At 41.4% G+C, this 26,552-nt stretch overlaps 1 protein-coding gene across 1 annotated transcript in view; it reads left to right on the forward strand.

The window, feature by feature from the left end:
• Positions 1 to 26,552, forward strand: part of ZNF423 (zinc finger protein 423) — a 320,613-nt gene that overhangs the window by 45,816 nt on the left and 248,245 nt on the right. The window contains exon 3 of the mRNA XM_040328727.1: positions 13,219 to 13,407. Coding sequence (XP_040184661.1) covers positions 13,219 to 13,407 — 189 coding nt within the window. The remainder of the gene's footprint in view (positions 1 to 13,218; positions 13,408 to 26,552) is intronic.

The following is a 26,552-nucleotide window of genomic DNA, read 5'->3' on the forward strand; positions in this document are numbered from 1 at the left end:
GGGAACCCCCACACCAAAATAAAATGGCGTGGGGATCCCCCTAAGATACACACCAGACCTTTATCCGAGCATGCAGCCTGGCAGGCCCCTCCTGGACCATACCAGGCCACATGCCCTCAACATGGGGGGGTTTGATGCTTTGGGGCAGGGGGGCCCTGCGCCCCCACCCAAAGCACCTTGTCCCCATGTTGATGAGGACAAGGGCCTCTTCCAGACAACCCTTGCCCCGGTGGTTGTCGGGGTCTGCTAACTTGCTTTGCCTCTGAATGCAGAAACAATGAGAACCCCCTTTCTCCAAAACTAGAGGAAGTAGGAAGGGTCTGATGATCAAAACATTCCCCAGGGAAACAAGAGGAAGACATAAAGTTTCCTGCTTTGCTGTTTATTGGCATTATTGAAAATAATGGGCTGCCTAAACACAATACAGGCGTTAGGAAGCAAAATATCGCACATTACCTCTAATGTGGTTAGTCTGAGTGAAGCCTTAACATAAATCTGACCTTCACATAGTTGCTAGTCGGACACGCTTTTCGTTCTTCACGGTGGCCTTTAAATGTCCTAAATGTGCTGGGAAAACCCCACCTTTGACATGTTCTGAGCATAGAAACGCCCCAACACATTTGTCGTGAGAATAGCCATGTTTCTCACCAGGCCACAATTGGACTGGGTGCTGTGCTCTGGACACAGAATAGGGAATGCCTGAGATTTGTTATCTGTAAGTCTGTGGTTGGAAAACAAATTCAGGAGCTCTCCGTGTAGTCCTGAAGGGCAGTGTAATGCTCTTGAAGAATGAACTGGCATCTTCTACTGCCTGCAGATATGTGGATATAAATGTATATTTTTTTACATATTTTACATTTTGAAGATGTTGAATGTTGTGTTCTAGAGAAGGCTGAATGTGTCCTGAATAATAATGTATGTACCTGGCAATGGAGATGATCCCAGACCGCCAAGGCAGACAGCCATTTATCTATATGCATTCACTGAACAGTAACGCTATTCAATACAGACTAGACCATTTTTATGAAGCCCTTTTTCTGATCACAACAAATTGGTATTTGATTGCCAATGATCAGATTTTGTTCAGAATGAAAAATCAAATTGTATTATCCATTTTTCTTTTGTCTGGGTCTATGGCCCACGAATCACAGGACCAACAATGTTTGTCTCTTGTGCCATCTGGATAAAGAACAGTAGCTTCTATTACCATGTATTGGGATTCACCTGCCCAGCGGGTTAGGCCAGGTATTCCAATGTCTTCTATGAATAGACAGAAATGCACATAAAATAGTAACTATGTACAGCAAAAATTAATGAGGTGTTGAGTAGTATTAAAATTGCCTGTGTTTTTATACTGTACAGATGAATGTGCTGGCCTAGTGTTGCCTAGTTAATGTATCATGGGCTGTCACGGACCTTTGCCCTGATAGAATGGAGCTGGAATTGAGGCCAGCTATGGAACAAGAGCCACAGGGAGTGTCCAGTAGGTGCTTGTGAAATGAGAGAAGGGGTGTGCTGGCCGACTCTGTGGAAACTGTACAGCTGGGAGCAAAAGGCAACATGAAGATGACTGTGAGCAGGCGCTGCTGAGCACATACATCCAGATGCACTTTGGGCAGGGGGCATGAATGCCAGCCAGAAATGTGTGGAGGTTTTTTTTTTTCTACACTGCAATGTTAAGTGCATTCCTTTTTTTTTTTTTTAATAAATCTCCCTCCACAGGAGTCTGTTTCATTGTCTGTTTCATAGTGCACACAGGGGCTGGACTAAAAAAAAAAAATCCAGTCAGATTTTACAAATAAAATGTTTAAGCAGACCATACATGGGTCGAATTCTAGAAACAATTTTCTTTAAAAAAAAAAAAATATTACCACCTTTAGTGGCCTGCAGCAATGGCCAATTTTCGTGCAGCAATCGAATTTGAGTAATTGGGCATGTTGGAAATGTTTGCAAAAAAATTAACAACTTTCTAATTCATGATGGGAGAATCTTGCGAGAAATGGAATGTAAAATGAAATGTGCATGAACTGTGACCTGGAAAGAAAAGACGATTCCCGTTCGGAATTCGACTTTAAGGCCTTATGCACACTGGATGTTTTTACAGCAGCTGTTTTTGGCTTCAGATTTTTTCTACAGTTTAAACTATGTGTCTATGCACACATAGGCTGTTATCAGAAGTTTTTGGCTTTAAAAACAAAACTAGTGGGTTCTAAGGAGTTTTTTCAGCCGTAAAAACTCATCTAATGTAAAAAAAATGCTGATAAATGCTCAAACGCGTCTGGCCAGCGTTTTTTTTTTTTGATCCATTGAAAAAAAATGCTTAAAACTCTAATGCGGAAAACGGCTAATAAATGCTAAAAACAATTACAGCAGAGGAGCTTGTACAAATGTGCCGTCCTGAAGGTAAGGCTGGAATTTGGCTTTAAAGACAAACTGAACCTTCATTTATAATCCAGTAATGGCATTTCAGGTGCATCAAATCAAAAGCTGAGCAAAAGCCTTACATTTTATTTTTCAGAAAGCAGACAGTGTGAATAGAAAAGACTGTCCTCTGCCATCATGTTGTAGAAAGGGGACCCTTTTAGGGTCGATGGCCCATATCTGGTGGGAGTGCCCAAGGATCCGCCCTTTTGGAGCAAAGTTTTTAATATTATTTTCAAGGCGACTAATTGCCAGGTCTCCAGGTTCCTTCCTGTAGCCCTTTTTTAAATACCCATATACCTCAAATACCAAAGGCTACTCAAAAACAAATCCACTTTATCTTCACAGGAGCTAAACTCGCAATGGCCAAAGCGTAGAAGAAACCTGAACCCTTCCTCTCTGAAGCCCAAAAAAAATATCCTGGATAATGACCCAAGAAAAATTAGCCAGTATCCTAACTGATACAATTCCGAAGTTTGAAAAAATCGGGGAACCATGGGCTAGATTTGTAGGGATCCCACCATCCCTCTTTCCCTTTTTCTTTTCATCTTCCCCCCCCTCCTTAGGTCACCTGGAGATGACCTAAGGGAATTCAAAATCCCTTCCAACTCTTTCTTAAAAATTTGAAATAGACAAGTTGCCCCTGAGTTTGGTTTATATGGCTGATCCCTTCTGACTGGGTGACTTTGGGACCCCTTAGGTGGGTCTGTGGGGGAGGTGGGAGGTCTTCTCCTTGGTACAGTTTGAACCCGATAGGGGTATAGGGGGGCCAGGAGAGTCTTCTCATCTCAAATGGCTTATTTAGAGAGGCCCAGTTTAAATGTGTTCTATTGGTTACTTGATACATTAAGACACACTATCGGTCCATCTGATGAGAACGGTCCTAAGGACCATTGTCATCGGTTAACCGATGAAGCTGACTGATGGTCTGATGTGCCTACACACCATCGGTTAAAAAAACGATCGTGCCAGAACGCGGTGACGTAAAACACAACGACGTGCTGAAAAAACGAAGTTCAATGCTTCCAAGCATGCGTCGACTTGATTCTGAGCATGCATGGATTTTTAACCGATGCTTTTGCATACTAACCATCGGTTTTGACCTATCAGTTATCAGTCCATCGGTTTTAAAGCAAGTTCTAAATTTTTGGACCGAAGGTTAACTGACCGATGGGGCCCACACACGATCGGTTTGGACCGATGAAAAGGTCCTTATGTCCGTTTTCATCAATTTTGACCGATTGTGTGTACGCGGCCTGAGGCTATATTTAAAGATGTTTTATTGTATAACTATCTGATTATTTACTAAATGCCTTTACCTCGAACTGTCATCTTCCAGGTTTTGTTGTTAACATGTAAGGCAGTGCAATACATTGTAGTATATATCTTTTGAAAATAAAATATTTTGAAAGAAAGGGGACCCTTGCTGTCAGTGTGGAAGCAGTGTTCTCACCGCAGGGGTCTGACACACCCCATGATGAGTCAGAGTTTTAGATCTCCAATCAGTAGAGACCATGAGTTTTGCTGATTGCAGAACAATAAGTCTGACTCAGCAGGGGGCATTGGACATCTACAGATAAGACCACTGCTTCCATAGGGGCAACAAGTCTTTTTCTACAGCATGATGACAGGGACAGGCTTGTCTAATTCAGGCTGGGACTGCTTTCTAGAGAAAACAAATGAAGACTGAACATATTTTGTTTAAAAATGTACCAAACCTTTATTTAGCGGATTTAAATTGAAGGTTTGGTTTGGCTTGTAGGCCCTATGTAGTAAAACTAGTTTTAGATAACCACACAGAAATATGGTTCCTTGTTAACAAAGGTAATGGTGTGCCTCTCATGGTATCTATTCTAAGGCAGGACTTGTAAATTTATAATGGCTGAAAGGTTCATTATGTGCAATCTTTAGATTTGCACCTGTAAAATATTCTTAGATGGTAGAGTAAGCTCATCCACTTTATTGCTAGTTCTTCATTATATCACCACAAGATACAGAGCAGCCAGTCGTAGGCTAAATGGCCATTGGAGTCTTAAGTGCTAATTATTCTGCCTCCTGAAATTATCGATTTTATTGTTACTCAATGCGTATCTGTGATTGGGCTCTACGAAATTAAAGCCACCATTTTAATTGGGTGCGTTTTTTAATTTATATCAGCAAGCTTTTTTTTTTTTTTTTTTAACTGGATAAAACTGTTTTGCCGATTTAGGGAAATTGTGTATTTTCAGTAAGCATATACTTTGCTTTTTACTATATTTTGTATGACTTTCTGCATACTTGCACTTTCGTTTTGAAAAGAAAGTGAGCTGTCAATGGCTCTGAAACATTTATTTCATTGAGCTTGTTTACATCTGTGGCAGTCTTTGAAAAGCGATCCACAATGGATTGCTTTTCAGAGAGTGGTACAGGAGTGTTGATGATGATATTGCTGCCTCCTAAATGCATTTTTTTTTATAGCCAAATTAGAGTTTTTAATTGAAATTACAATGACACAACCACAAACCTGGTGTATGGTTGAGACGTGGCGATGTCACAGCCATGAATCATAGTGGCTTAGGCATGCGTACAACAATGTCTGACTTTTTTGCTGGGTTAAGGAGGGACAGCTGGGTCTCAGCTGTCTATTTTTACCACCCCTCGGCCACAAGGGTAAAGAGTCTTTTAACAGCTGAGATCAGAGAAATAAGGAATGCTTTATTTTCAACGAGTTACCTTACCTGAGGTGCACCATCCCTTACCTGTTTTAGAAAAGTTAAGATTTGTGTATTGGGAGCATTTTGGGATTCAGGGGTCACAGGTTGTGTAAGAATCTATAAAGTACGTACAGACACCTCCATATACCTTAAACCAGTAAGCAGTAAAGCTGGCAGGACCGGCTGAATTTCGATCCATCTATCGGCAGGCTGGTTGTACTGAAGTTGATCTATCACTCAACTTAAAATGGAAGTATGTGTTTTTTTTTTTTTTCCTGATTAATACTTGCCTAGGAGGATGCAGCATCAGTCCGATGCTGAATCTGTCCCCTGGCACCTCTTCACCAAGAACCAAGCGGTTGAACACCGCAGATTGCTTGGTTCTGTTGATTCCCTCAGCAGAGAGCTTCCGACTATCATTTGGCAGTTCTCTGCTCTGCTTCCTCCTTGCTCACTACAGCACTGAGCTGGGGTGGGGAACGGCTGACTCGGAGTCCACGGGATGTCAGTCCAGGCACCTGGCGAATCCCCACTTCCATTGTCGCAATTACGCAGTGCCTGGACTGACTTCTGTGATGTCAGCAGAGAGCCAACTTCAGCCCGCTCTCTGCTGAAAATGGGTTACAGGAGTGCGAAACGAATTGCACTCCTGTGATCCATAGGAGAAGTCCAGCCAAACGAGGTTAGGCTATACCTCTCCTTTAAGTACAACTAACCTGTAGGGTCTTTTATATACCATAGCTGGCAACAGTAATCATTGTGTTCTGACAGTGGGGAAAACTCCTGCTGTGAGAATACAGAAGTGCAATGGGAGGGATTTAGTGTTAATGGGGGAATTGTGCGCTTTTCTTTCCTTCAACCTGTGGTAAAGTAAATTGCTTAAAGTATGTCCAGCCTAAAATGTGGGCAAGAACACCACACATGTAAAAATGACCCCCCTCTGTCAGACATCATTCTAATGTTGATGGTGAAATTTTATGGAGGAGTTTTGGCACCTTGTACCACCTAGTTCAAATCCTTTAAGCATTGTTCTTGGATGCCAACATTGAGGGAGCTCTTATGTACCATCAGATTTACTCAATCCCATGCCAAGTCATCTAGCTGACACTCAAAGTCTAATTCCTGTACTTTACATGTCGGGCCCTCTCCAGGATGGTATGTGCAAATAGAAATCAGAAACCAGGTATCTCTGTGGGGTATGCCTTTGAACAGAGGCAATGGTCTGCCAGACAACTGTTTTTTTTTTCATTGATGCTTGTAAGTCGTGGTGTATCTGAAGATACAACCAAGATGCGCAGGCCTCTAGAAGATGCACCAATAAAGTTGATCTATCCAACAAGGTTCCCCCTAATGGAATAATTGGTGGCCCAGTGGAGCACAGCTTGGCCATGTGGTTTTCAGGAAGGCCCTGGACATGCCAGTGGCAATATCTGGGTTCAGCCAGAGTAGAGTAAGGTGGCCAGGTACCGTAGAGATCTCACAAGCGATACAAGCTGGCCTAAAGCATGCCAAATATTCTTGTGTGGGAACAACGGAAGTAGTCACACGAGAGTTGACTAACGCTAACCATATAGTATCACATTTTACTTCCTGGTTGTTTTAATATCCATGTCGAAATTTGTTGGCCTCATGAAAGTAAGCATCTTTGCATTATTAGCAACATGTTTTCAAGAGAAAGTCAAGTTGGTATCTTAATTTATGTGCTAAATATATTGTTTAAGACATGCTAGTATATAAATCAGATGGAAACCATTCTCTTGGCATTCCCTTTGGAACAGAAGCATTTTGGGTTTAGTGCTGCGTAATGTTGCAATTAATCAAAATTTAAAGGCTACTTGTTTCTAATGAAGAAAACATTGACCAAACACGTTTTCTCCATAGTTGTCAGCTCTTTGCATACTTCTCTGTATTACCAGCTAATGCCTTTTTAATGTGTCTGTTATTACAATGTGTTTTATCTTAATTGTCTTTGGTGTAAAATGCTTCAGCACAAAAAAAGGGGTTTTAGTTAGAGCATAAAAGAAGAAAAAAATCTTTTAAAGTGCTAATTATTATATCATCTGTGTACCATTTACAAACAAGCCTACACAGGGAACTGCTTATCCAAAAGTGCACATCATCTAAATTAGGGTTAATTAGAGCCTCTCCCAAATAGCGGATGCTTCATCAGCAAGAGAATGGTGAGCAAATAAATCTAATTTCCCTTCTACGAAAATCTTTGCAAGCTTAATTACTATAACAACAACATTTCTTCTTTTCATTAGAGGGACAGGGTCATTATTAACACAGTGTACTATGTGCTATAGCGTGCAGCCCGCTTCCACCTTTCCCAGGTGCCCCCAGAGAGGGAGAGAGGAGCGGGCAGCGTTCATCATATGCTGACGAGCCCAATTAAAACACTTTGATATTTTGTGTTTCGAAAGCTTCTCCCAATGTTTGCACAAAACTCCGGATCCTAATTAGATTAATTAAACTGGTATTATGTTAATGTGCAGCTCTTTTTAACCATTTAATTTCTTTAAAACATGCACCATAACGGCAGCATACAGAGCTGACTAAAGGAAGAATTGATCAAGATAATGCAACACCCTAAATAATGCTTATAAATGGATGACCTTCATATGAGTGTTTTTAAAATGACATACAATGTGGCTTCTTTGGGGCCAAGAAGCACAGGGTGCCCCCACAGCTTCCTGGCTACAAAGGTATTTGTGCAGATTACCATAGAATTAGAATGCAATGATTAGATTTCTATTTTGGAAACCTTTTTGTGACAGTGAGAAAAAAACGTAGAATTTTGTATAATTAAAGAACTTACCTTTGAAGTGGGGATAAAGGCATAGGGGGTCATTGATGGTTTTGCCATGAGGCCCCATTGCAGATTGTTATGGTCCTGGTGGCCTAATTTAGAACTTGGTTCAGATTTCTTTTTTGGCCTTGAAATGGTAAAATAGATCTATTTAGAGCAGGGGTGTCCAAACTTTTTTCAAAGAGGGCCAGATTTGATAAGGTGAACATGCATGAGGGCCGACCATTTTGCCTGAATTCTTAGAACCATTAAAATTCGGTCTAAGTGTGTTCATCCGAGCACTAATACACTGCCCAACAAGAGTTCTCTTATCTTTGTGGCTGTGTGTGGTGAAGAGATGAGCTTGGGCGTGTTATTTGGAAATACCGTATTGGCATATAACACGCACCTTCACTTTAGGAGGGAAGATTCAGGAAAAAATCTTAAATTTTAAATAAAGAACTGTGAAGAAAAATAAGGGTCAGTGTCCATCAATGCAGCCTCACAAGTGCCATAAATGCAGCACCCCACCCCCGTTGCCTTGAATGCACTCACCATTGCCATCAGTGCATCCTGATTCATGTACATCTGTAGCCTTGGAGGAGACAGGGAGGGGGTGGGACGAGCGTCAAGAGACATACAGGCGAAACTCCTGTTTTATCGGTGGCCTCTTTAATAGAATGTCCCGCCTTTTATGATGGACAGAACGGCCGTCCAATGGCAGTGCAGGAGACGGGACTTTCTTTTACAGAAGTTGCCATGTAAACCAGAAATACTCCTGTATGCATGTCACTTGTCCCACCTCCCCCCTGTCCCCTGCAAGACAGCCAGCATGTATTTTTGCGGCCCCCCGGGGCTCGATGATTCGTTTGAATCCCTAAAAGATATACATGTCAAAATGACCAGGTGGGCCGTCCAGAATGTGGGCCGCGATTGGCCCGTGGGCCGGACTTTGGACATGCCTGATTTAGAGAGATAAGGCTTCTGTCCATCTTTGTAATGATTGCTGTGCTAAACTTAAAGTGCCTTTTTCTACTGGCTGGCAGAGATTACTGACCTACTGGACATTTTTAATACGGTTGGCTTTTTTTGCAGCCCAACACTTGTCTTTGCTTGCTTCTAGCGAGCAAATATTGGGTAGCACATGCATTTTTGACATTGTTAACTCAGATGTGTCAAGGTGACATTTTTGGCAGCTTGCCCTACAGCCCCCAGTCTATTTATGAATTTATTTTTGAGTACATTTTTTTTGGAGGTTATTTAAGTGTTTTCTTGTGCCATTGGGATTTTGTGTGTACAGAAAATGACCAGGTGAATGAATATAAGGAATATGTCTGTATGTTACAGCGTCTTTATTATGAATGTGTTGACAGATGCAGTCAGGGAAGAAGCTGGGTACCAATAGCACCAATTCCTGGGCAAGTGTTTTTTTTATTTTTTTTATTTACCTGTCTTATTCCAAGATGAAGCAGATTAAAACATCAAGTCTAGGTTGAAAGCTATATTTTAAGAGTTGTCTGTCTGACAATTATTTACCGTTTTCTCTTCTTTTAAAACCGAAACTGTACTGAGCACAGCGGAAGTAAAATTACACAGTAGAGGTGGAATATGTAGGCAGGACAGAATTGAACCCAATATAAAATGAAAACAACTTTCTATAAGACGCTTAAGTAGCTCTTGCATACTAGTGACCCTAAAACACGCCCCCCCCCCTTTTTTTTGACAGACTGCTACTTTCACTTATTTATTTAGGGCATATGTCCAGTCCAGGTAGGTGCTCAGTTCATTTTAATATTCTAGCATTGAGCCTTTAAAGCAGTGTTAAACCCACAACAAAGAATGTAATATTTTACAGCCTACCAATCATTGGATGTGGTGGCTGTATTGTGTGTTTGTTTTTGTTTTTTGTTTTAGTTTTTTTGGCTTTTTTCCCCCTCTGTTTTTTATCTGGTGATCTATCCAGTAATTCCCCTTCAGCATGTTCCCAGTCTGGGTGATGAAACAGAGGGGGCACCCTTGGACAGCAGCAATGTCTTGGGGGAGGGAAGTGTTAAATACACTAACAAATTGAAGCCAAATAGGCAGCGAAAGCAGTCTATTGATGAATCAAAATTGGGCCAGTTAAGCTGCTGATTGACTTCTGTACAACCGTCCTGTTGGAAAAATCTGCCCGATCACTGCTGAACGATATATCCTGCACTATATTCCCCACCATCAGAATAAATGTATCCTGCACTTATTCCCCACCATCAGAATACATGTATTCCCCACCATCAGAATACAAAGACACAGTGAGAGGATTCTCTCATCCACATTGTGTGTGGGTGGGGGAACCAGGTCAGTTTTTTGGGGGTTGAACGAAAAATACTGATGGGCTGCCTAAATACTTTATAAGCAGTTACAGCAAACATTTATTTTCTTTTGAGATAATGGTTTTAAATTTTTACAGTAAATAGAAGCTGACTATTACCCTGTTAGTGTTAAATAGTTTGTGTCATCACTGTAACTGAAGCATCTGCAAGAGCTTGTTCTTTTGAAAAACAGACTTATGCCGCATACACACCATCGGAATTTTCGATGAAAAAGTCAAATGGACTTTTTTCATCGGAAATTCCGATCGTGTGTGGGCCCCATCGGACTTTTTTTCCACCGGTGATTAGAAATGAAACTTTTTTTTTTTTTTTTTTTTTTTCGGTGGAAAAAAACAATAGGAAATTCCTATCGTCTGTGTGCAACGCCAACGGAGAAAAAAACCCACGCATGCTCAGAATCAAGTTGAAGCATTGAACTTTATTTTTCCCTGCTCGTTGTAGTGTTTTACGTCACCGCGTTTTGGACGGTCTGAATTTTGGTCTCGGTGTGTATGCAATATCACCATACATGCATGAAAAGTGCACAGATTTTATTTGCAGACACACCAGTTTCACATCAGTTTTTATGTCCTGTTCACATATGTGCAATTTAAAAAAGTCATGTGCAATTTCAGACTACAGTTCGCATTGGAATCACACTGGACCGGGCTTTGAAATCACACTGCGAACCAGCCTACACATATGTGAACCCAGTCTGGTGGTATCGGTTTTAGTATCAGAGCATTTGCATAAGTACAAGTACCCATACTGGTATTGGTAATACACTAGTGGCTGCATGTCACAACTTAAGGCAGGCCTATCTGACTGTGAACAGTGGACAATGCCCGCACAGTGCATGTCAACACCACTGTCATGGATCTATAGTTCTCTCCAGAAGCTCAGAGGGACAACACCGGAGAGCAATTGGGAAATGGATAGGGTGTTGTCACCACATAAGTGCCTAAGCAAGGACCTTAAAGTGGACCTTAAGTAATTTATTTCATTAATTATTGATTAATTAGTCATTATTAAATCTTCTGCCCATGTTGTTTTAACTTTGGATAGTAAAACATTTGTTTTTCTGCACGTAATACCTTATACAACCCACTTCCTGTTTCTTGTCTGGTCATTAGCCTAGGCTTATGACATCACGCACAGCTCTCTCTCTTAGAGCCCTTTCACACTCACAGCGCCTGGGTGTCGGCTGTAAAGTGCCGCTTTTTTTTAGCAGCGCTTTGCGGTCGTTTTAGTGACGCTTTTTTGGCTGCTAGCGGGGTGCTTTTAACCCCCGCTAGCGACCAAAAAAGGGTTAAAAGCGCCACTGCAGCAGCGCTTTGCCAGCTCTATGGAGGCACTGTCCATTGATTTCAATGGGCGGGGGCGCTTTCGGAGGTGTGTATATATCACTCCTTAAGTGCTTTAAAAAAGCCCCCTTTTTTTTTTTACGTTCTAGCGGTGCACCACTCCAGTGTAAAAGTCCTCGGGCTTTCGCATTGGAGTGACAGGAGAGGCGCTTTTAGAGGCAATTTGCAGCTGCTATTTTTTAGCGTTATAGTGCCTGTAAAGTGCCTCAGTGTGAAATGGGTCTAACCCTTGTTAAAAAGTTTGCCAGGAAGGGAAGGAGGGGTGATGAGCCATAAGAGGGCCAATGAAAGCTGCAGAGCTGGGGGTGTGCCTCCATTGTAAATCCAGGAAGTGAACAGGCAGCAGCTTCAGCTGCCCACAGTTAAAATGGTTGCAGTCAGACTCAGTGGAGGGAGATTTCTGCAGCATGTTTGGCAAGTACAGAATCACAGTATATATAAAATAATATGCAAAGTGGTTGGAGGGAAGCTTCAGAATACATAGCTTCATAGGATGCATTAAGGTGAAAAAACATGAACCTTTACAACCCCTTTAATGACAATCTTACCAGGTATTATAGCAATTAAAACTGAAAATGTAAAAATATTAAATTTACTTATGAAAGTTAGTTTGGTTTAAAGAATACACTTCACCAATAATTGGACTTTCCCATTCACTTCCACCCTCCCCACACCCCTTATTTATATGCCTATATATATATATATATATTTATATATATTTATATGCCCCTATATATTAAGACCTATTTGTTTTTTCATTTAGGAAATGATTTTTTCTTGCATCTCTGCAGGCACTAAATCTTTTGATACATCCGCACACTTGCTGCCCCTCAGCCTTTAGGGATGTGTAACGTAGATATCTCAGGAGGCTTTGGGCAGCTGAAGGTGCAGCATTCTCCCCATAGGCAGGGAATAAGGAATCGGCACGGGAATACAATGAAAATAAGTTATTTACCAAACACAAAAATGATATGTGATTGGGCAAAGATAGCAGAGGGAGGATGTGAATGAGAAGTTTAATTATGGTGAAAGGTCTGCTGTGTTGATAATATTTGGGGCTTGGGTTTACATCTACTTTAGTGTGCCACCTTTAAATGAAGCCTAATGAGGTAGTGTTTCTATGATGTTTAATTTTGCAGCATTTATTGATTATCTGTTGGTTTTTCTTTGCAGCTGTTTATTAACTCCTGCAAAACGTATCCCATATAGTGAGATCAATCCATTCCATTCTAAAAAATGTATTAAATATTGCACATATAGTAAATTACATTTATGTTATTCTCTACTTTTATCCTACTGGTTTTATTTTTTGTCTGAGTTTTAAATATGGACAGTTTTCTTATTCGAAACAAAGTTTCTATGTCTTTTTATTTACCCTTGTAACCTATATGAATTCTCTATAAAAGGAAATGTATATGTACTACTACTATGCTGTAGATGTGAAATTTCAAGTAAGCATCTGAAATAAAAATAGTTAACGATCTCTAGCCTACTAATACGTGATTTTTCTGTTAAAGTAAGATGGATAAAAAGAAGCCAAAAGTAATTATGGTGTTTTTTTGAGACGGCTCCGTTACTCTATGTTCTTCCTGTATCTGCAGGTGGTCCTGAAACAGAGGCAGAGCGAGAGGGACGAGGTTTGGAAGATGGTAACAGCGTGACCAGCCAGGAAGAGAGGCTTGAGGAAGAGGAGCTTGAGGACGAGTCAATTTACACCTGCAATAACTGCCAGCAGGATTTCGATTCCTTGGCCGAGCTGACGGAGCATCGGACCCAGCACTGCCTCGGAGGTAATCCCAAACTAAGTTTGCAGGTCTGACAGGTGGTTAGCTGAGTAATTGGACAATGCAGCTGTAGGGGGTCTTGGGCGAGAATAACAAATTAATCATGTCAATTTTTTTACAGATAATGTCATTTTTTTTCTACTGTGCTTTAGGTAGTCTGGTGTGCTGGTAAAAATGGTATTGCTACTCTTGATTGCATCTTCAATCTTTTTAACTCTTCCTTAGGGCAGTCTTAACTTTTATCTGTCCATTGACATGTTAAAGGATAATACAGATATTGCTGTTGCTGACCTCCTGAAAAAAAAATTGCTCTGCTTTTATCTGACTTTAGAACTTCTTGAGACACTGAACTAGGGAGAACTGTGAAGATTTAAAATAAGGCAAAATGAATGTCCATACTCCTGACCTTTTTATACTTGTTCCACGTCGGTGACACAAAAAGTTCTGATACCATTGCATAAGACACATTTCCTTTTTAAAGTGTAACACAAAAAACTAAAAGGTGAACTAACACCATACACCCTCTTTGGCTTCCCTGGTCCCTACCGCACTTACTTCCATGGGTTCTTGGCTGTCACTGCATCCGACATAGCTGGGTATTTGAAAGCTCAGCTCTTCTTCCCCTTCTTTACTTGGGGCTTCCAGGACAGAGCAATTCAGATTGGTCAAAGTGGGCATGTGCCAGCAAGTTACTAATCAGAATGGCTCTGATCCACCCCAAAAGCCCTAACGAAAGGAGGGGAAGAAGAGCGGGGGGTTTCAAATAGCTGTACTGCCGCATCCCCTCCGTGAGCATCACCCACGTAAGTAAGTTCAGCAAAGACTGGCGTTTGGGGCGGGTCTACCGTGTTTGTTCATCCTTTAATTTTTTTGTGCAAATGGGAATTTACACACCCGCTGAATGTCTGCTTAGAAAAATAAAGATGCCAAAGGATAAGTTCACCTTTCTCAACATGTTATATGTTACGTCCATATTTAGGGTGTAACATGTTGAGCATCCATCTTCTCACCCACGATCTGCTCCCTCCCTGTAACAGTGAGTGGGTGACCTTCTCCCCACACCCCCTGTCAGAATTTGAAAAACATAGTTCTGTAAATGAATGAACTACAACTGCCATCAGTCATTGCAGCTGACAAATTGTAGTTCTCAATGAACTGCAAGGGTTCTGGTGAGCCCTCTTGTAGTCCATTGAGGTTCCTGGACTTCGGTAACTGCTTGCCTATATCGGTGGTACGGGCAGACAGTATACTGATAGTCTGCAACTGCCTGACATTGCAACCGCAAACTACTGATGCAATGCTTTTACAGGCTCATAAGAAAAAAAAATATACAAGCACATTTTTTTTTTACCTACTTTAAATTGAAGTATATCTTAAAGGAAAACTAAACCAAAGAAAACAATTTCAATATATTGCAGCTTAGCCTTAGATGTGGTGGCAGCTAAGAACATCTCAGCATATACAGACAATACTTGTTGATCGTGACAGAAATGCAGTGTTCTGTGCCTTGCTATAAAGCAGCCCATATGTGAATCAGCATTTCTTACAACAAAGCGAATGAAAAACCACTTGAATTCTCCCCGCTGTTGGAATACAATACCCCAACAGGGAATATTCCCCAATCCACCTCGAATGTGTGGATGGGAGAATCCTCCCCGCTGAGCTATTGTATTTTGACAGCAGGGATTTGACAGCAGGGAGACTTCCCTGCTGACAGAATACACTGGCCAACACTGCGAACTGTAGATCGAGCAGCAGAAATCCAAACACGCTTTGATTGACATTTGTCCAACCACCCAGCCCATCCATGGATCGAAATAGGGCTGGCCCCTACTGAACCATCTATTTTTCAATCCATGTATGGCTGGCTTAAGCTGCACTGAAGAATATCTTCCTTCTAGCTATCTTCTGTAAATTTCTAATTTCCATGTCTTGATTGTATGAAATGAAGAGATGGGGACATGTTCTAGTCCATATCAGTAGAGCAGCCTTGGCTGACAACGATGGCTTCCTCCTATAGATACCATGGAGAAGTGACATCGCCACAAAGGGACAGGAAATGTGTTATTTCCAGAACTACCAGGTGAAAATAATGCAACAAAAAGTTTGAACCTGAGCAAGGAAAACGAATGCACCCACCACACCAAGGACTAGTAACCTGCTTCATATTACATGTTGGTTTTGGGTTTACATAAACACTAATCCAAGAACAAAAATGTAGTATATTGTGGCTTACCTGTCTTTTTTTGCCCAGACTACTCTATAAGTACAAGAAAACTCCTTGATCTTGTCAGACATGCAGTGTGCTTGGAACTTTCTGTACACTTAACTATAATTTCATGTAAAATGTCTTCAGCCTTCTCAGTTCTCATCTGTTGTTTGCAGCATATAAATGCTTTGTTATTAGATTTGGACGCACTTTAAAAAGCGTATTTCTGCATAACACAGAGAATAAATTTCTGCTTACCATTTGGATAATCTTCTTTTTTTTAATCCTGGACTAAAGAATTCTTGGTTCTCTGTTGATGAAAGAACTGGGAAGCTGTGTTTGCCATAACTAACACTGTCAGTACTGAGCTGGCAGATTCCATTAGTTGTAAGGGTCCTTCCACACAGGCTTTTCGATCAGGTCCGCCTGTCAGTTTTTCAGGCAGACCTGATCGGACCCTCCAGTCTTCCCCTATAGAGCGGCGGGTGACAGGGGTGACATGTCAGCTGATACCTGCCGCCATCTGATCTGATCCTGCCCACAAAAGCCAGATGGATGATGGTCCTATTTTCCATCCATCTGGCGGATCGGATCGAATAGGATCAGGATCAGATGATCAGGAGAGTGGCACTGTGTCCATGTCCGCTCTGCACAGCCAAGGCAACAGGACCTGTCACCCACCTGCTCAGCGGGAAACAGCCAAGCAAATCCCCACTGATCAAGTGGAATCCAAGAGACAGAGGTGCTCACGTGAAAGGTGCTTTAAAGGAGATCTGAAGACTGTCTGTCCTAGCAAATGATTAAAGATTAAAAGTAAACTCTGCCAGCCATAAGCCTTTCTATTGGGACACACTCACACTGAACTTTGAGAAATGCTTGCAGTCAATGCCTAAGGCTGCATTCACACCTAGGCGTACAAAATCGCGGCGTTTTGTCCCGCGAATTGCGGCGACAAATTGCGGCGTTTTGTACCGCGATTTGCGGCGACAAAACACAGCGATTGTGAATGCAGCCTCACCCCCTCTATGGAGATGGTTCACATCTCCTATGCCGAACGCCGAAAGCCGCCTGAAAAAAAGGTCCGGGACTTTTTTTCAGGCGGCAGGCGTACGGCGTTCGGCATGGAGATGTGAACTATCTCCATAGAGGGCAATGTGTTTTCATCCCTCCAGCGTCTCGGGGCTGCTGCGGCGTCACACTACAGGTGACAAAACGCCTAGGTGTGAATGGGGGCTAAAGCTCATCTAAAAGGTAAAGTCTAGAAAAAATAAATAAAAATAAAAATATAAAATATATCACATCTAAAAGGTAAACATATAATATAACAAAAATATAATATCAAAAAACATATGAAAAAAAGAAAAGAAAATAGTTAAGCTGTTTGAATGGGAACACATAAACATTTGGGTGTTTTCTTTTAAATCGTTTTCTTTTAAAGCTGTTTAGTGACTTTTTTTTGTTTTCTACTGCACCAGGCACGGTACTTCACATGAAGAGTGTGCTGGTGGCTGCTTGTGTTCCCTTAAAATCCTAGTCCTCTGCCCCTGTCACTTGTCTAGTGTCAACTGTGTCCATCCTTTCTGCCCCTGTGCTCCATTCATAGAACCTATACTATTGGTTCCTGCAATGAAAAGTGCTTTATGAATTGGAGGAGGCAGACCTTTCATTCATCCACCCATCCTCCATAGAGTCCCTTTGTTGTGGGAACTGATAGTATGGCTTCAATGAATGGATCACAGGGGCTGAACGGGTAGGCATAGTTGGCGCCTGGTGACAAGTGCCTTTCACAGGCGCAGCTGCTTATATTAACCCCTGCAACACCAGAAGATCAATGCTGTGAGGGCAGAGGACTGAGGATTTAAACCAGGGGTGCCCGCGGAGTCCTCTGATGTGGCCGCAACCTCCTGCTCTGCAATGGCAGGAACGCAGGCCCAGATTGTGGGTTGCTGACCCACCATCCCAGAGCATCAGTGTTGTGAATCAAGCGACTGCAGAGCAGAGCCATATAAGTCAATGCTTTCTGTAAAGCATCAACTCCTGTCATAGGCGGAGTGATATCAAATGCATATGCAGAGTGGACATGGACCTGTCATCCATCCCCTCATTGTGGTCCGAGACCGGTTACCAAGCCGCTTAAGTGGCCCTCGCTCTTCAAAAGGTTGGGCACCCCTGATTTAAACAAACAGCAGCCACCAGCACACAAGACACTCTTTCCCTTCCCGCCACCAGTGCTTTTATTTTTATTTTTTTGTTAAGTGTTTTACAAAATGTCAGTTTTAAATTTGACTGCAAAAGTGGAAATACTACACTTTTAATGTGTGTTTAGCCTGCTAAAGCCTGGGACTATATTGACTGGCTCCTGAATTCTTCAACATTCTTTTTTACTGGCATGAATAAATGAAACCTGGGACTGTGTGTGAGCTACCCTGTAAGGTCTCCAAGCTGCGGCCTAGGGACCAGATGTGGCCATTTGCTTTGCTACTCTGGCCCTATTCCTCCCACTGACACCAATGATGGGTGATTATTTCTCACGCTAATACTAGAAATAGGTTGTTCTACGCACACAGTTTAGAAAGTTAGGAGACCCCTGCTGTAAGGGATTTGCTTTGTTAGCAACTTCATATAGTGGCACTTTTGTCTATTTTATTTAGCATTTTCCTGCCTTGATTTTTCACTTTAAGGGGGGGGGGGGGGGGATTTTGCATGCACACTCGTGTAGCCATCACTGATTTTCTAAAAGTACTCGTTTGGTGATCGTGCGCTGTACGGATTCCCTAGTATGTCTGACATTAGAGCCCAAAGACTTCACAGTACCTAGATACCTTCAGAAAGCATTTATAAGATTCGTAGGAAAGAAAAGTTGCGGAGTCTTCAATGTTGTTCTATGGGGCCTTGTTTTCATGCTGTGAAAGCTTTTACTCAATTTGATACCCTGGTGCCATAATATAACATAGTGACTGAACAAGGTTTTTAGAAATGGTGTTTTAGTGCATCTCCTTTTATTTTGTTTTATTACTTTTCTAATGGTTTAGAAACTTGTCTGCGATTGTGATTTGTGGTTATAGTGGTTATTTGTCCAGATTGTGAACACTTTTCACAGACCATTCTCACCAACATGGTTTCTGGCTGAAAAACAAAACATGAAATAAGAATGAGTTTCCAGTGGCGAAGCAAGCAGTTTTCTGTGACTCTGCTCACACTTCTGTTCCTAAAGAAGCGATAAACAGAATATACAAGTTGTTTTAGGACTGATTTTCACCACAATGCTGTGCAGCGTGTTAAACAGCCCATTCAAAATTAATCTGCTGAAATGCACCACAACACACAAAGAAATGTGGTAGGCTGCATTTGTCTGCTACCCAATGTACAGGGTACAGCTTTTTTAGTGCTCTTTCACACTGGCCATGCAATAAACAGTACGTTTTAGGGTGCAAGCAGCTCTGTTTGAGCCACTGTGAGAAGTGTTTTTTTTTATTTTTTTTTATTCTTTTTTTAAGTTCACAAATTCATGTTTTCGCACAGTAGCACAATGTACTGCTGCATGAGGTGTTTAAATGCCATATGTCTGCACTTTACTGCAGCTCGGGGCACCCACCTCCGGGCTACGTTGCAGTGTGAAAAGGCCACACAGAAAACAATTGATTTCTATGTGCCCTACTGGTTACTGGTGTTTTATTCATTGCAGAAAAATGGCAGCCACCGCATTGTGTGAACAAGCCCTTAAAATGTGTTGGGGTGCATTTACAACTATGCATGTAAAATGCCTAAAGCTATCACAAAATGTGGCCTGTTCAGCAGGGACTGGCAAATTTTTGATCAGTGTCTGGTCGTCCCTGTTAACCAGAAGTTGATTTTTTATTTATTTTTTGTCCAAAAGATACTGAAGGCCAGAAATTCCTAATCAGCAATGGGATTCTGGTGAATGTCAGATTCATTGCTTTATTATTCTGTCCCCCATTGACATTAACTGAAAATTACCTTTTTATATAGCTTTTCAAATATCTTATTAGCAATCAATATATGAAAATCATGTGCAAAATTGTTGTGAGGTTGAATTCTTTTTGCACATGATTTTCATATATTGATTGCTAATAAAGATATTTGACAAGCTATATAAAGGTTATAAGAAGAGATTGCGGTTTATCCTCTGCATAGAACAATAGTGGGGTTTTCCCAACTATTTTACTGTCTATTACCCAATTTGTTCTAGGGGCACCATCTATACACAAAGTGTGCTGATACTCGTCTTTGGCTAGCCCTGTCTACAATGGACCTGCCTGGATCTAACTATATTTTCTATTGTGATGTCTAACCTTTATATAGCTGCCAATCAAATCTTTAGTTTGTATTGAGGGGTATCTTGGTTCATTGCTGTCTACAATACCTTTTTAGGTTTTCTGTATATTTGTGATTTCTTAGACAGATTTAGAACAAGCCATATAATTTCAATGACACTGAGGTTCAGACTTTTAGACTTCAGCTGAGTTAGTTGTTGACTGACTTCTGTGTTATGGCTCATTGTCACATTGTATGATCAGACCTGATTTGAGTTTTAGATGAGACAGATACTGTACATTCTGCTGATGAATATCCTAATAAAGCTATAGGCCTCCTTCACACAGATGATTACATGCATTCACCAGATTCTAGCGACAGGGATCAGCAGATTCCTGCAGCTGGGCCATTGCTGTTCTTATGTATCCACACACCAAATCCGATACTTCCAGGCTTGGACATCTCTCCCTAACCGGTAACTACTTTGTGTATACATATATGCAAACAGAGATGACTTATCTGTCATCACTTGCTGTACAGGCTGAGCAGCCATCACTATTCACATACGCCTGTCATTCCAGCCACAAGAATTCATTTATTCTTGCTGCTGGAATCTGGTGTATGCGTGTAATCGCCCGCATGAAGGAGGCCTTAAATCACTGGTCCCTAAGTAATTGCGAGCCACTGAGGGCTTGGAGCAGAAAAAAACCTCCACCATTCTGTTTCTTCACAATTGGAATGAGGTTTGATTTTGGTATGCTTTGTATTCCTCCACATATAGGAATGTGGAGGAATCTAGGAATATGCGTACACTGGCAATGCCCTTAGAAATGCAAGCATTGCTGTAATACATAAAACAAAGTGGCTGAGGTGTCATTCATTTAGAATGGCAGTGCAATGCATATAGGCAGGTACTGCAATGCACCTGGGCAGCACACTGCAACACAACTGTGTGAACCATCTGCGCATTGTGGTGTGCCATGTTAAAAGAAAAATGTTGCACACAATGTTTTATCTGTTTGTTTTTCTTTGCACCCCATTTTTTTTTTCTTTTAACCCAGCGGGTTAAACTTTTGGTGTGTACTAGACTTTTTGCCCATTTTACACGGTTGGATCCAGTTTTGCTCGGCATGGGATCCATCCACTGATTTCCTGCTGAGCTGAGCGGATAACAGGTCCCTGTCTACTCCACTTAGGCAGAGTGGGCAAGGACAGCCTGCTCTGCTCTATGGTGGGCAGCTGAATGTAAATGGACCGGCTGTCCGTTTACCCCCGACTGCCCTCCGATCCGGCCAGCCAAAGAGGAACAGATCACCTTCGTTTTTTTTTCTGCCTGATCATATCCGACCCGGAGGTAGCCTGTTTACAGCCAGCACTCTATTGAGGAGAATGGATGGTCTTATTGGGTACTGCTGAAAAACATACAGCCGGACCCGATCACACCTCTTATGTGAAAGGAGCCTAAAGGTCTTTTATAATCCGATTTGTGTGCTGTATTTTTGCACTGATATTACTGAGGCTCAGGTTTTAGTAAAACAAAATTAACCTTTCCAGTCTCTTAAGCTTCAGCACCTTTTTTTCCCAGTGCTCCCTGATTATCCATAGAGAACCTAAGTGAAATTTTGTTGCAGGGAGCGGGTAAACAAAAGTATTTTCATTTTATCTATAGCATAGGTCTGATCCGCAGAAAGAATTGAACACTTGCATTGATTGCCATACCAGTGTCCAATTATCCATTTTTTCAAGACATCGTTATCAGACACTTTTTCTATCAATGACCTTGATTATGTAAACTACTTGTTCAATAAACATCTGACCATGTTAAACGGCGTTTGTCATCTGCTAAACGAGTCTACCTTTATCATTATAATGAAGACGAAGGACGAATCATATTTTAGGAGCTGTTTATGCCGAAATCCAGACAATTATAAAGCAATGTTTTGTGACAGCTGCATGTCAGTGTTTATAAATCTATAAAGGTACCAAGCCTGGCAGAACTGAACGTATTTAAAGTGAATATCTTTATGTTTAAGCCTATCACAGGTCATGTACATCAGAAGGTTGTAGTCAAGGTGGAGTGTATGTACATCACTTGCTGAATTTTTGTTTTCTTGGTGGGTTGACTGGAGTGTGGCTGTTTCTCGTGTGCACATTACCGTATGTTTGGGACCCTTTACAGCTTAAAGATGCATCCTGCAGCTGGTGGGGGGTAGTGTGTGTTGGGGGTAGGCGCCAGCAGGGTTTAGAAAGTAAAGTCGGTTTCCTCCCAGGATTTATTTTTATTATTTGAAATTCATAATTATTGCATACAAATTCTACGTAATTTTAAGCACTTGATAAAAAAATACATTCATAAATAAATACATTTTTCATCTGCAGAGAATAACTTGATATATCTTGATAGATATATCTATATAGATATATATTCAAAATCTGTCCTATAGGTTTTGGGTTAACTTTAATTCTGCACAGACTGCAATGCCAAGATATGTGCCACAGCGAATAAGTTGTGATATATTGTAGGCTCGTTTTTAATGACCATTGTGCCTTTTCAATCGCAGTAGGGAGAGAGAACTCAAGCTCTCACGAACTTAAGCAGATTTACATCCTTATGCTGGTTGGAACTTGAGTAAGCCCTTATTATGATGCATTGTTGCCACCGGAGCAATGTTGCCATTTACTCAGATTTTATTACTGTTACTTAGACTGGGTTGCCACAATATAATGTAGTTGGTTCAGCGGAAGTTTACCAAGTAAAATGACCCTGGAGGACAAGCTTCTTCACACACCTTAAACGAAGAGGAGCCTTTGCCACCATTTAAAGACTGGCCCAAAACGACCTCCAGATCGATAGCGAGAATAATTGTGTTGATAATCCGAAAAAACAGCATTGAAATAAAATAGAGCTAATGGCTTCCAATGGGATACTAAGAGAAGGTAAATCCTGCTGTACTCAGACTTTGCAAGGCTGTTAACGCATTCTCTGTAGGACTACAAATATATCAACTTCCTGTTGTCCATTAGACACACAAACATTACAATATGTTACGTTTTTAGTGTTGACTCTTTTATGTTTGTTTTCTTCCCTCTGCAGTAAGACAGGAAAGTGCTGTGCTTAATAACACATGATTTCAGCTTACTGGTCAATTAGATATCTTAAAGGGTCTTTTATACATACATACATATATATATATATATATATATATATATATATATATATATATATATATATATATATATATATATATATATATATATATATATATATATATATATATATATACCTATATCATATATATATATTTTTTTTTAATAAACTGGTTGGGTGATGCAAGGTATGCACTTATGTTGTCACTTTTTTTTTTTAACCAGCATTCCTTTTAATCATTTGTTTTGAACTGTGGTTGGTCACTCCACCCAAAATTAGGTGTTTTGGTGGTACATCAGATTCGTTTTTTTGGGGGGCTCAGTTTTCACCCTTTTTGGGGTGTTTCTGCCTCTTCTGTGTTCTAATAATATAAAATAACAATTCAATAGCAAGCGTGGGCCCCCTCATAGTGGTTGTAGCTGATGTTCCCAAGAGAAATTGGGATGTTGGTGAAGGTGTCATAGCTGACAACAAGAATTTTTGAACAGTGTCATAGTGAGTCTGTTCTAAATGTTAATCAAAATACAAAGCAAGAAGTCTAGATTTATAAACCTTTGTCCCTTTTGTTATGACAAATCTAGTTACAGCTGATATTGAAGACTTGCCCGCTCAGTATAGACAGGGGGCCAGATCCACAGTCGCCGAGCGCAACTTAACTTTTCAGAGTTAAGTTACACTGCCGCAAATCTCCCAAGTTAGGTGCCGATCCACAAAGCACTTACCTGGAAATTTGCGGCGCTGTAACTTAAATCCGTCCGGCGCAAGGCGTTCCTATTCAAATGGGCGAGTCCCATTTAAATTAGGCGCGCTCCCGCGCCGGACGTACTGCGCATGCTCCGTCGGGTAAATTACCCGACGTGCATTGCGCTAACTGACGTCGCTCCGACGTCATTTGCTTAGACGTTCACGTAAATGGCGTCCAGCGCCATTCACGGACGTCTTACGCAAACGACGTAGAATTTAAAATTCGACGCGGGAACGACGGCCATACTTAACATGGCTTAGGACAACTAGGGCTTAGCCCTAGTTTTACGCGGCGGAACTCGATGTAAACGACGTAGATTTAGAGCGTCGGGCCCGTCGGAGCGTTCGTGGATCGCCGTAACTGGTCATTTGCATATTCTACGCCGGCCTCAATGGCCTCGCCACCTAGCGGCCGGCCTAGAATTGCATCCTTAAGATCCGACAGTGTAATTCAATTACACATGTCGGATCTTCGTCCTAACTATGGGAAACTGAGTCTGTGGATCAGTTCCATAGTTAGGACCAGGGATACGACGGAGTAACAGCAGTTACTCCGCCGTATCTCTTTTGAGGATCTGGCCCAGGGTTTTTTATGGCGAACACCACTTCCCAGCCCCCTCATAACAAAGGGAACAAAGCAGGATTTTTTCATTTCTGGAGGTTCCAGGAGGACAGGTAACACATATTAAGTAGAAGTTCTGCCAATTTGGCTGCAAAAGTGTAAATACACTTTAAGGGCCCACACACACTAGGCAGTAGAAGAAAATGGCAGAACTGCTAGAAGAAGAAAAGCAGCAGAAAAATGCACCTATGGAGCAATATTGTACATGCGTTTAGGCATGATTTATGCATGTTTTTTTTTTTTTATAAGCATTTTATTCACCAAACATTAGAAAAACGTACCCTTAAAAACCCTTGACGTGCCTGTACACCACGTTTTAATATAGGGATACAATATACATTACTACATTTTCATACAGAGTATTTAAACATTTTTTTTGTGTGTGTGCTGTTCTTACAAAATCTGTACATAGAGGCTTATTAAACCATTTAGAGGTCTTTTCCGTTATGGCTGTATTGACATTTAATGTAAGTACCTGTGAAACTGAAGCATGTGCCAAAGAAAGATTTTTTTTTTTTTGTACCTCAGTGAGCTTAAAGAGGAGCTCCATGCTCCTTCAGAAAAAATGAAAAGTCAGCAGCTTCAAATACTGTAGCTGCTGACTTTTAATATTAGGGCACTTACCTGTCCATGCATCCAGTGGTGGCTTCACCCCAGACAATTTTTCAATCGGGTGCTGCCGCCGCCAAGGTTCCCTACTGCGCATGCGTGAAGTGCGTTGCGCTCTGTGAATGGGCCAGCTGCAGGGGGGCGAACTTCCGAAACCAGGTACCCGCTTCCCCCCGAAAAGGTGCCAAATGTGGCAGCAAAGGGGGAGGAGAAGGCAGATAAGCAGAGCTTGCCCTTTTTTAGTGAAGCTCCGCTTTAACCTGTTCGGCTGTAGAGCACATTTTTTTTTATTTATATATGTGAACAAATATTCATTTTTGGCAATAAAATTACTTTAACCCTCTGAACATTTTATATTTTCTGAAAGCGTAGGCCCTGTTGAATAAAAAGACGATACTGGCAGATTTTTATATCAAGTGATATTTGTGCAACTTGTTTGCGCTATATAAGTTTCTCACTCACTCACTCACTCAACTGTTTATTACATTTTCAGGATAAAATATAATAAAACACATTTTAGTGGAAATACACAAGATAATACCATTTGTTTGGCAATCAAGTAAATGGATACCAAACATGGCAACTCTTAAAATTGCGTGCGCCCTGATATCACAAAAAAATACAATACCCAAAAATCTCTATAGGTGAAGCTTTAAAAGTCTTCATAGCTCATAAGATTAGAGCTAACCAGGATCGCTTGTGCTATAATTATTGCACACCCTGGGCATGCTTTTGCGCATGTGTGGCAAGAGGGTTAAAATTTCAATTTTTATTTATTTTTTACTTCATTGCTCAGACAAAGGGTTAATAAACCCCCCAGTGATGGCATTGGGCAGGTGACAGGTACTCATTATTATGGAGACATTATGGGTCTAATGGATCCCTGTGTGATCCCCTGCCCTTCACACAGGGGCAGACTGACAACTCATGGGGCCCCCGGGCAATAGATTTTGGGGCCACACAGTATACACACACATACAGAATACACATGCACACATTTAAAAGGTACTGGGGAGGCGGGGCAGCTATAATCTTTGGATTAAAAAAAGATTGGCATGGGGCCCTCGGGCAGTGCCCGAATGGTCAGTCCGCCCCTGCCTTCACATCATCTAAGCAAGGAAAGATCGGCTTGGTTAGATGTGTTCACTGGCTATACCTAAACCGGAAGTGAGAAAATCATTGTTGCTCCCAGTTACATTGTTTGTAGGTGAAATGAATGAATGTATTTGCTCTCGCATCAATCTCCCCCCTGGAGCCTGTGGTTGTGGTCTTGGGCACCTGATAAGAGCGGGAGAGCCCAGGGGTGGTGGTGTACCGCTCTGTGTACATGTTGCTTATCCTAACCATCTGCATATTAACACCCTCATCTCTATCATCACATTGCATGTGATCCATTAACCCCTTGGGCTTCATTTAAGCGTGCAGTTTCTGTAAAAAATGCTTGGTTGACTGGGGTGTTTACATACTACGGTCACAATGCTTCATGCCCACAGCAAAGTTTACCAAACATGACCTTACTTACTACACATTCAATCAAATGTTTG

The sequence above is a fragment of the Rana temporaria genome, chromosome 11, assembly GCF_905171775.1.
Source record: "Rana temporaria chromosome 11, aRanTem1.1, whole genome shotgun sequence".
Taxonomy (NCBI): Eukaryota; Metazoa; Chordata; class Amphibia; order Anura; family Ranidae; genus Rana; species Rana temporaria.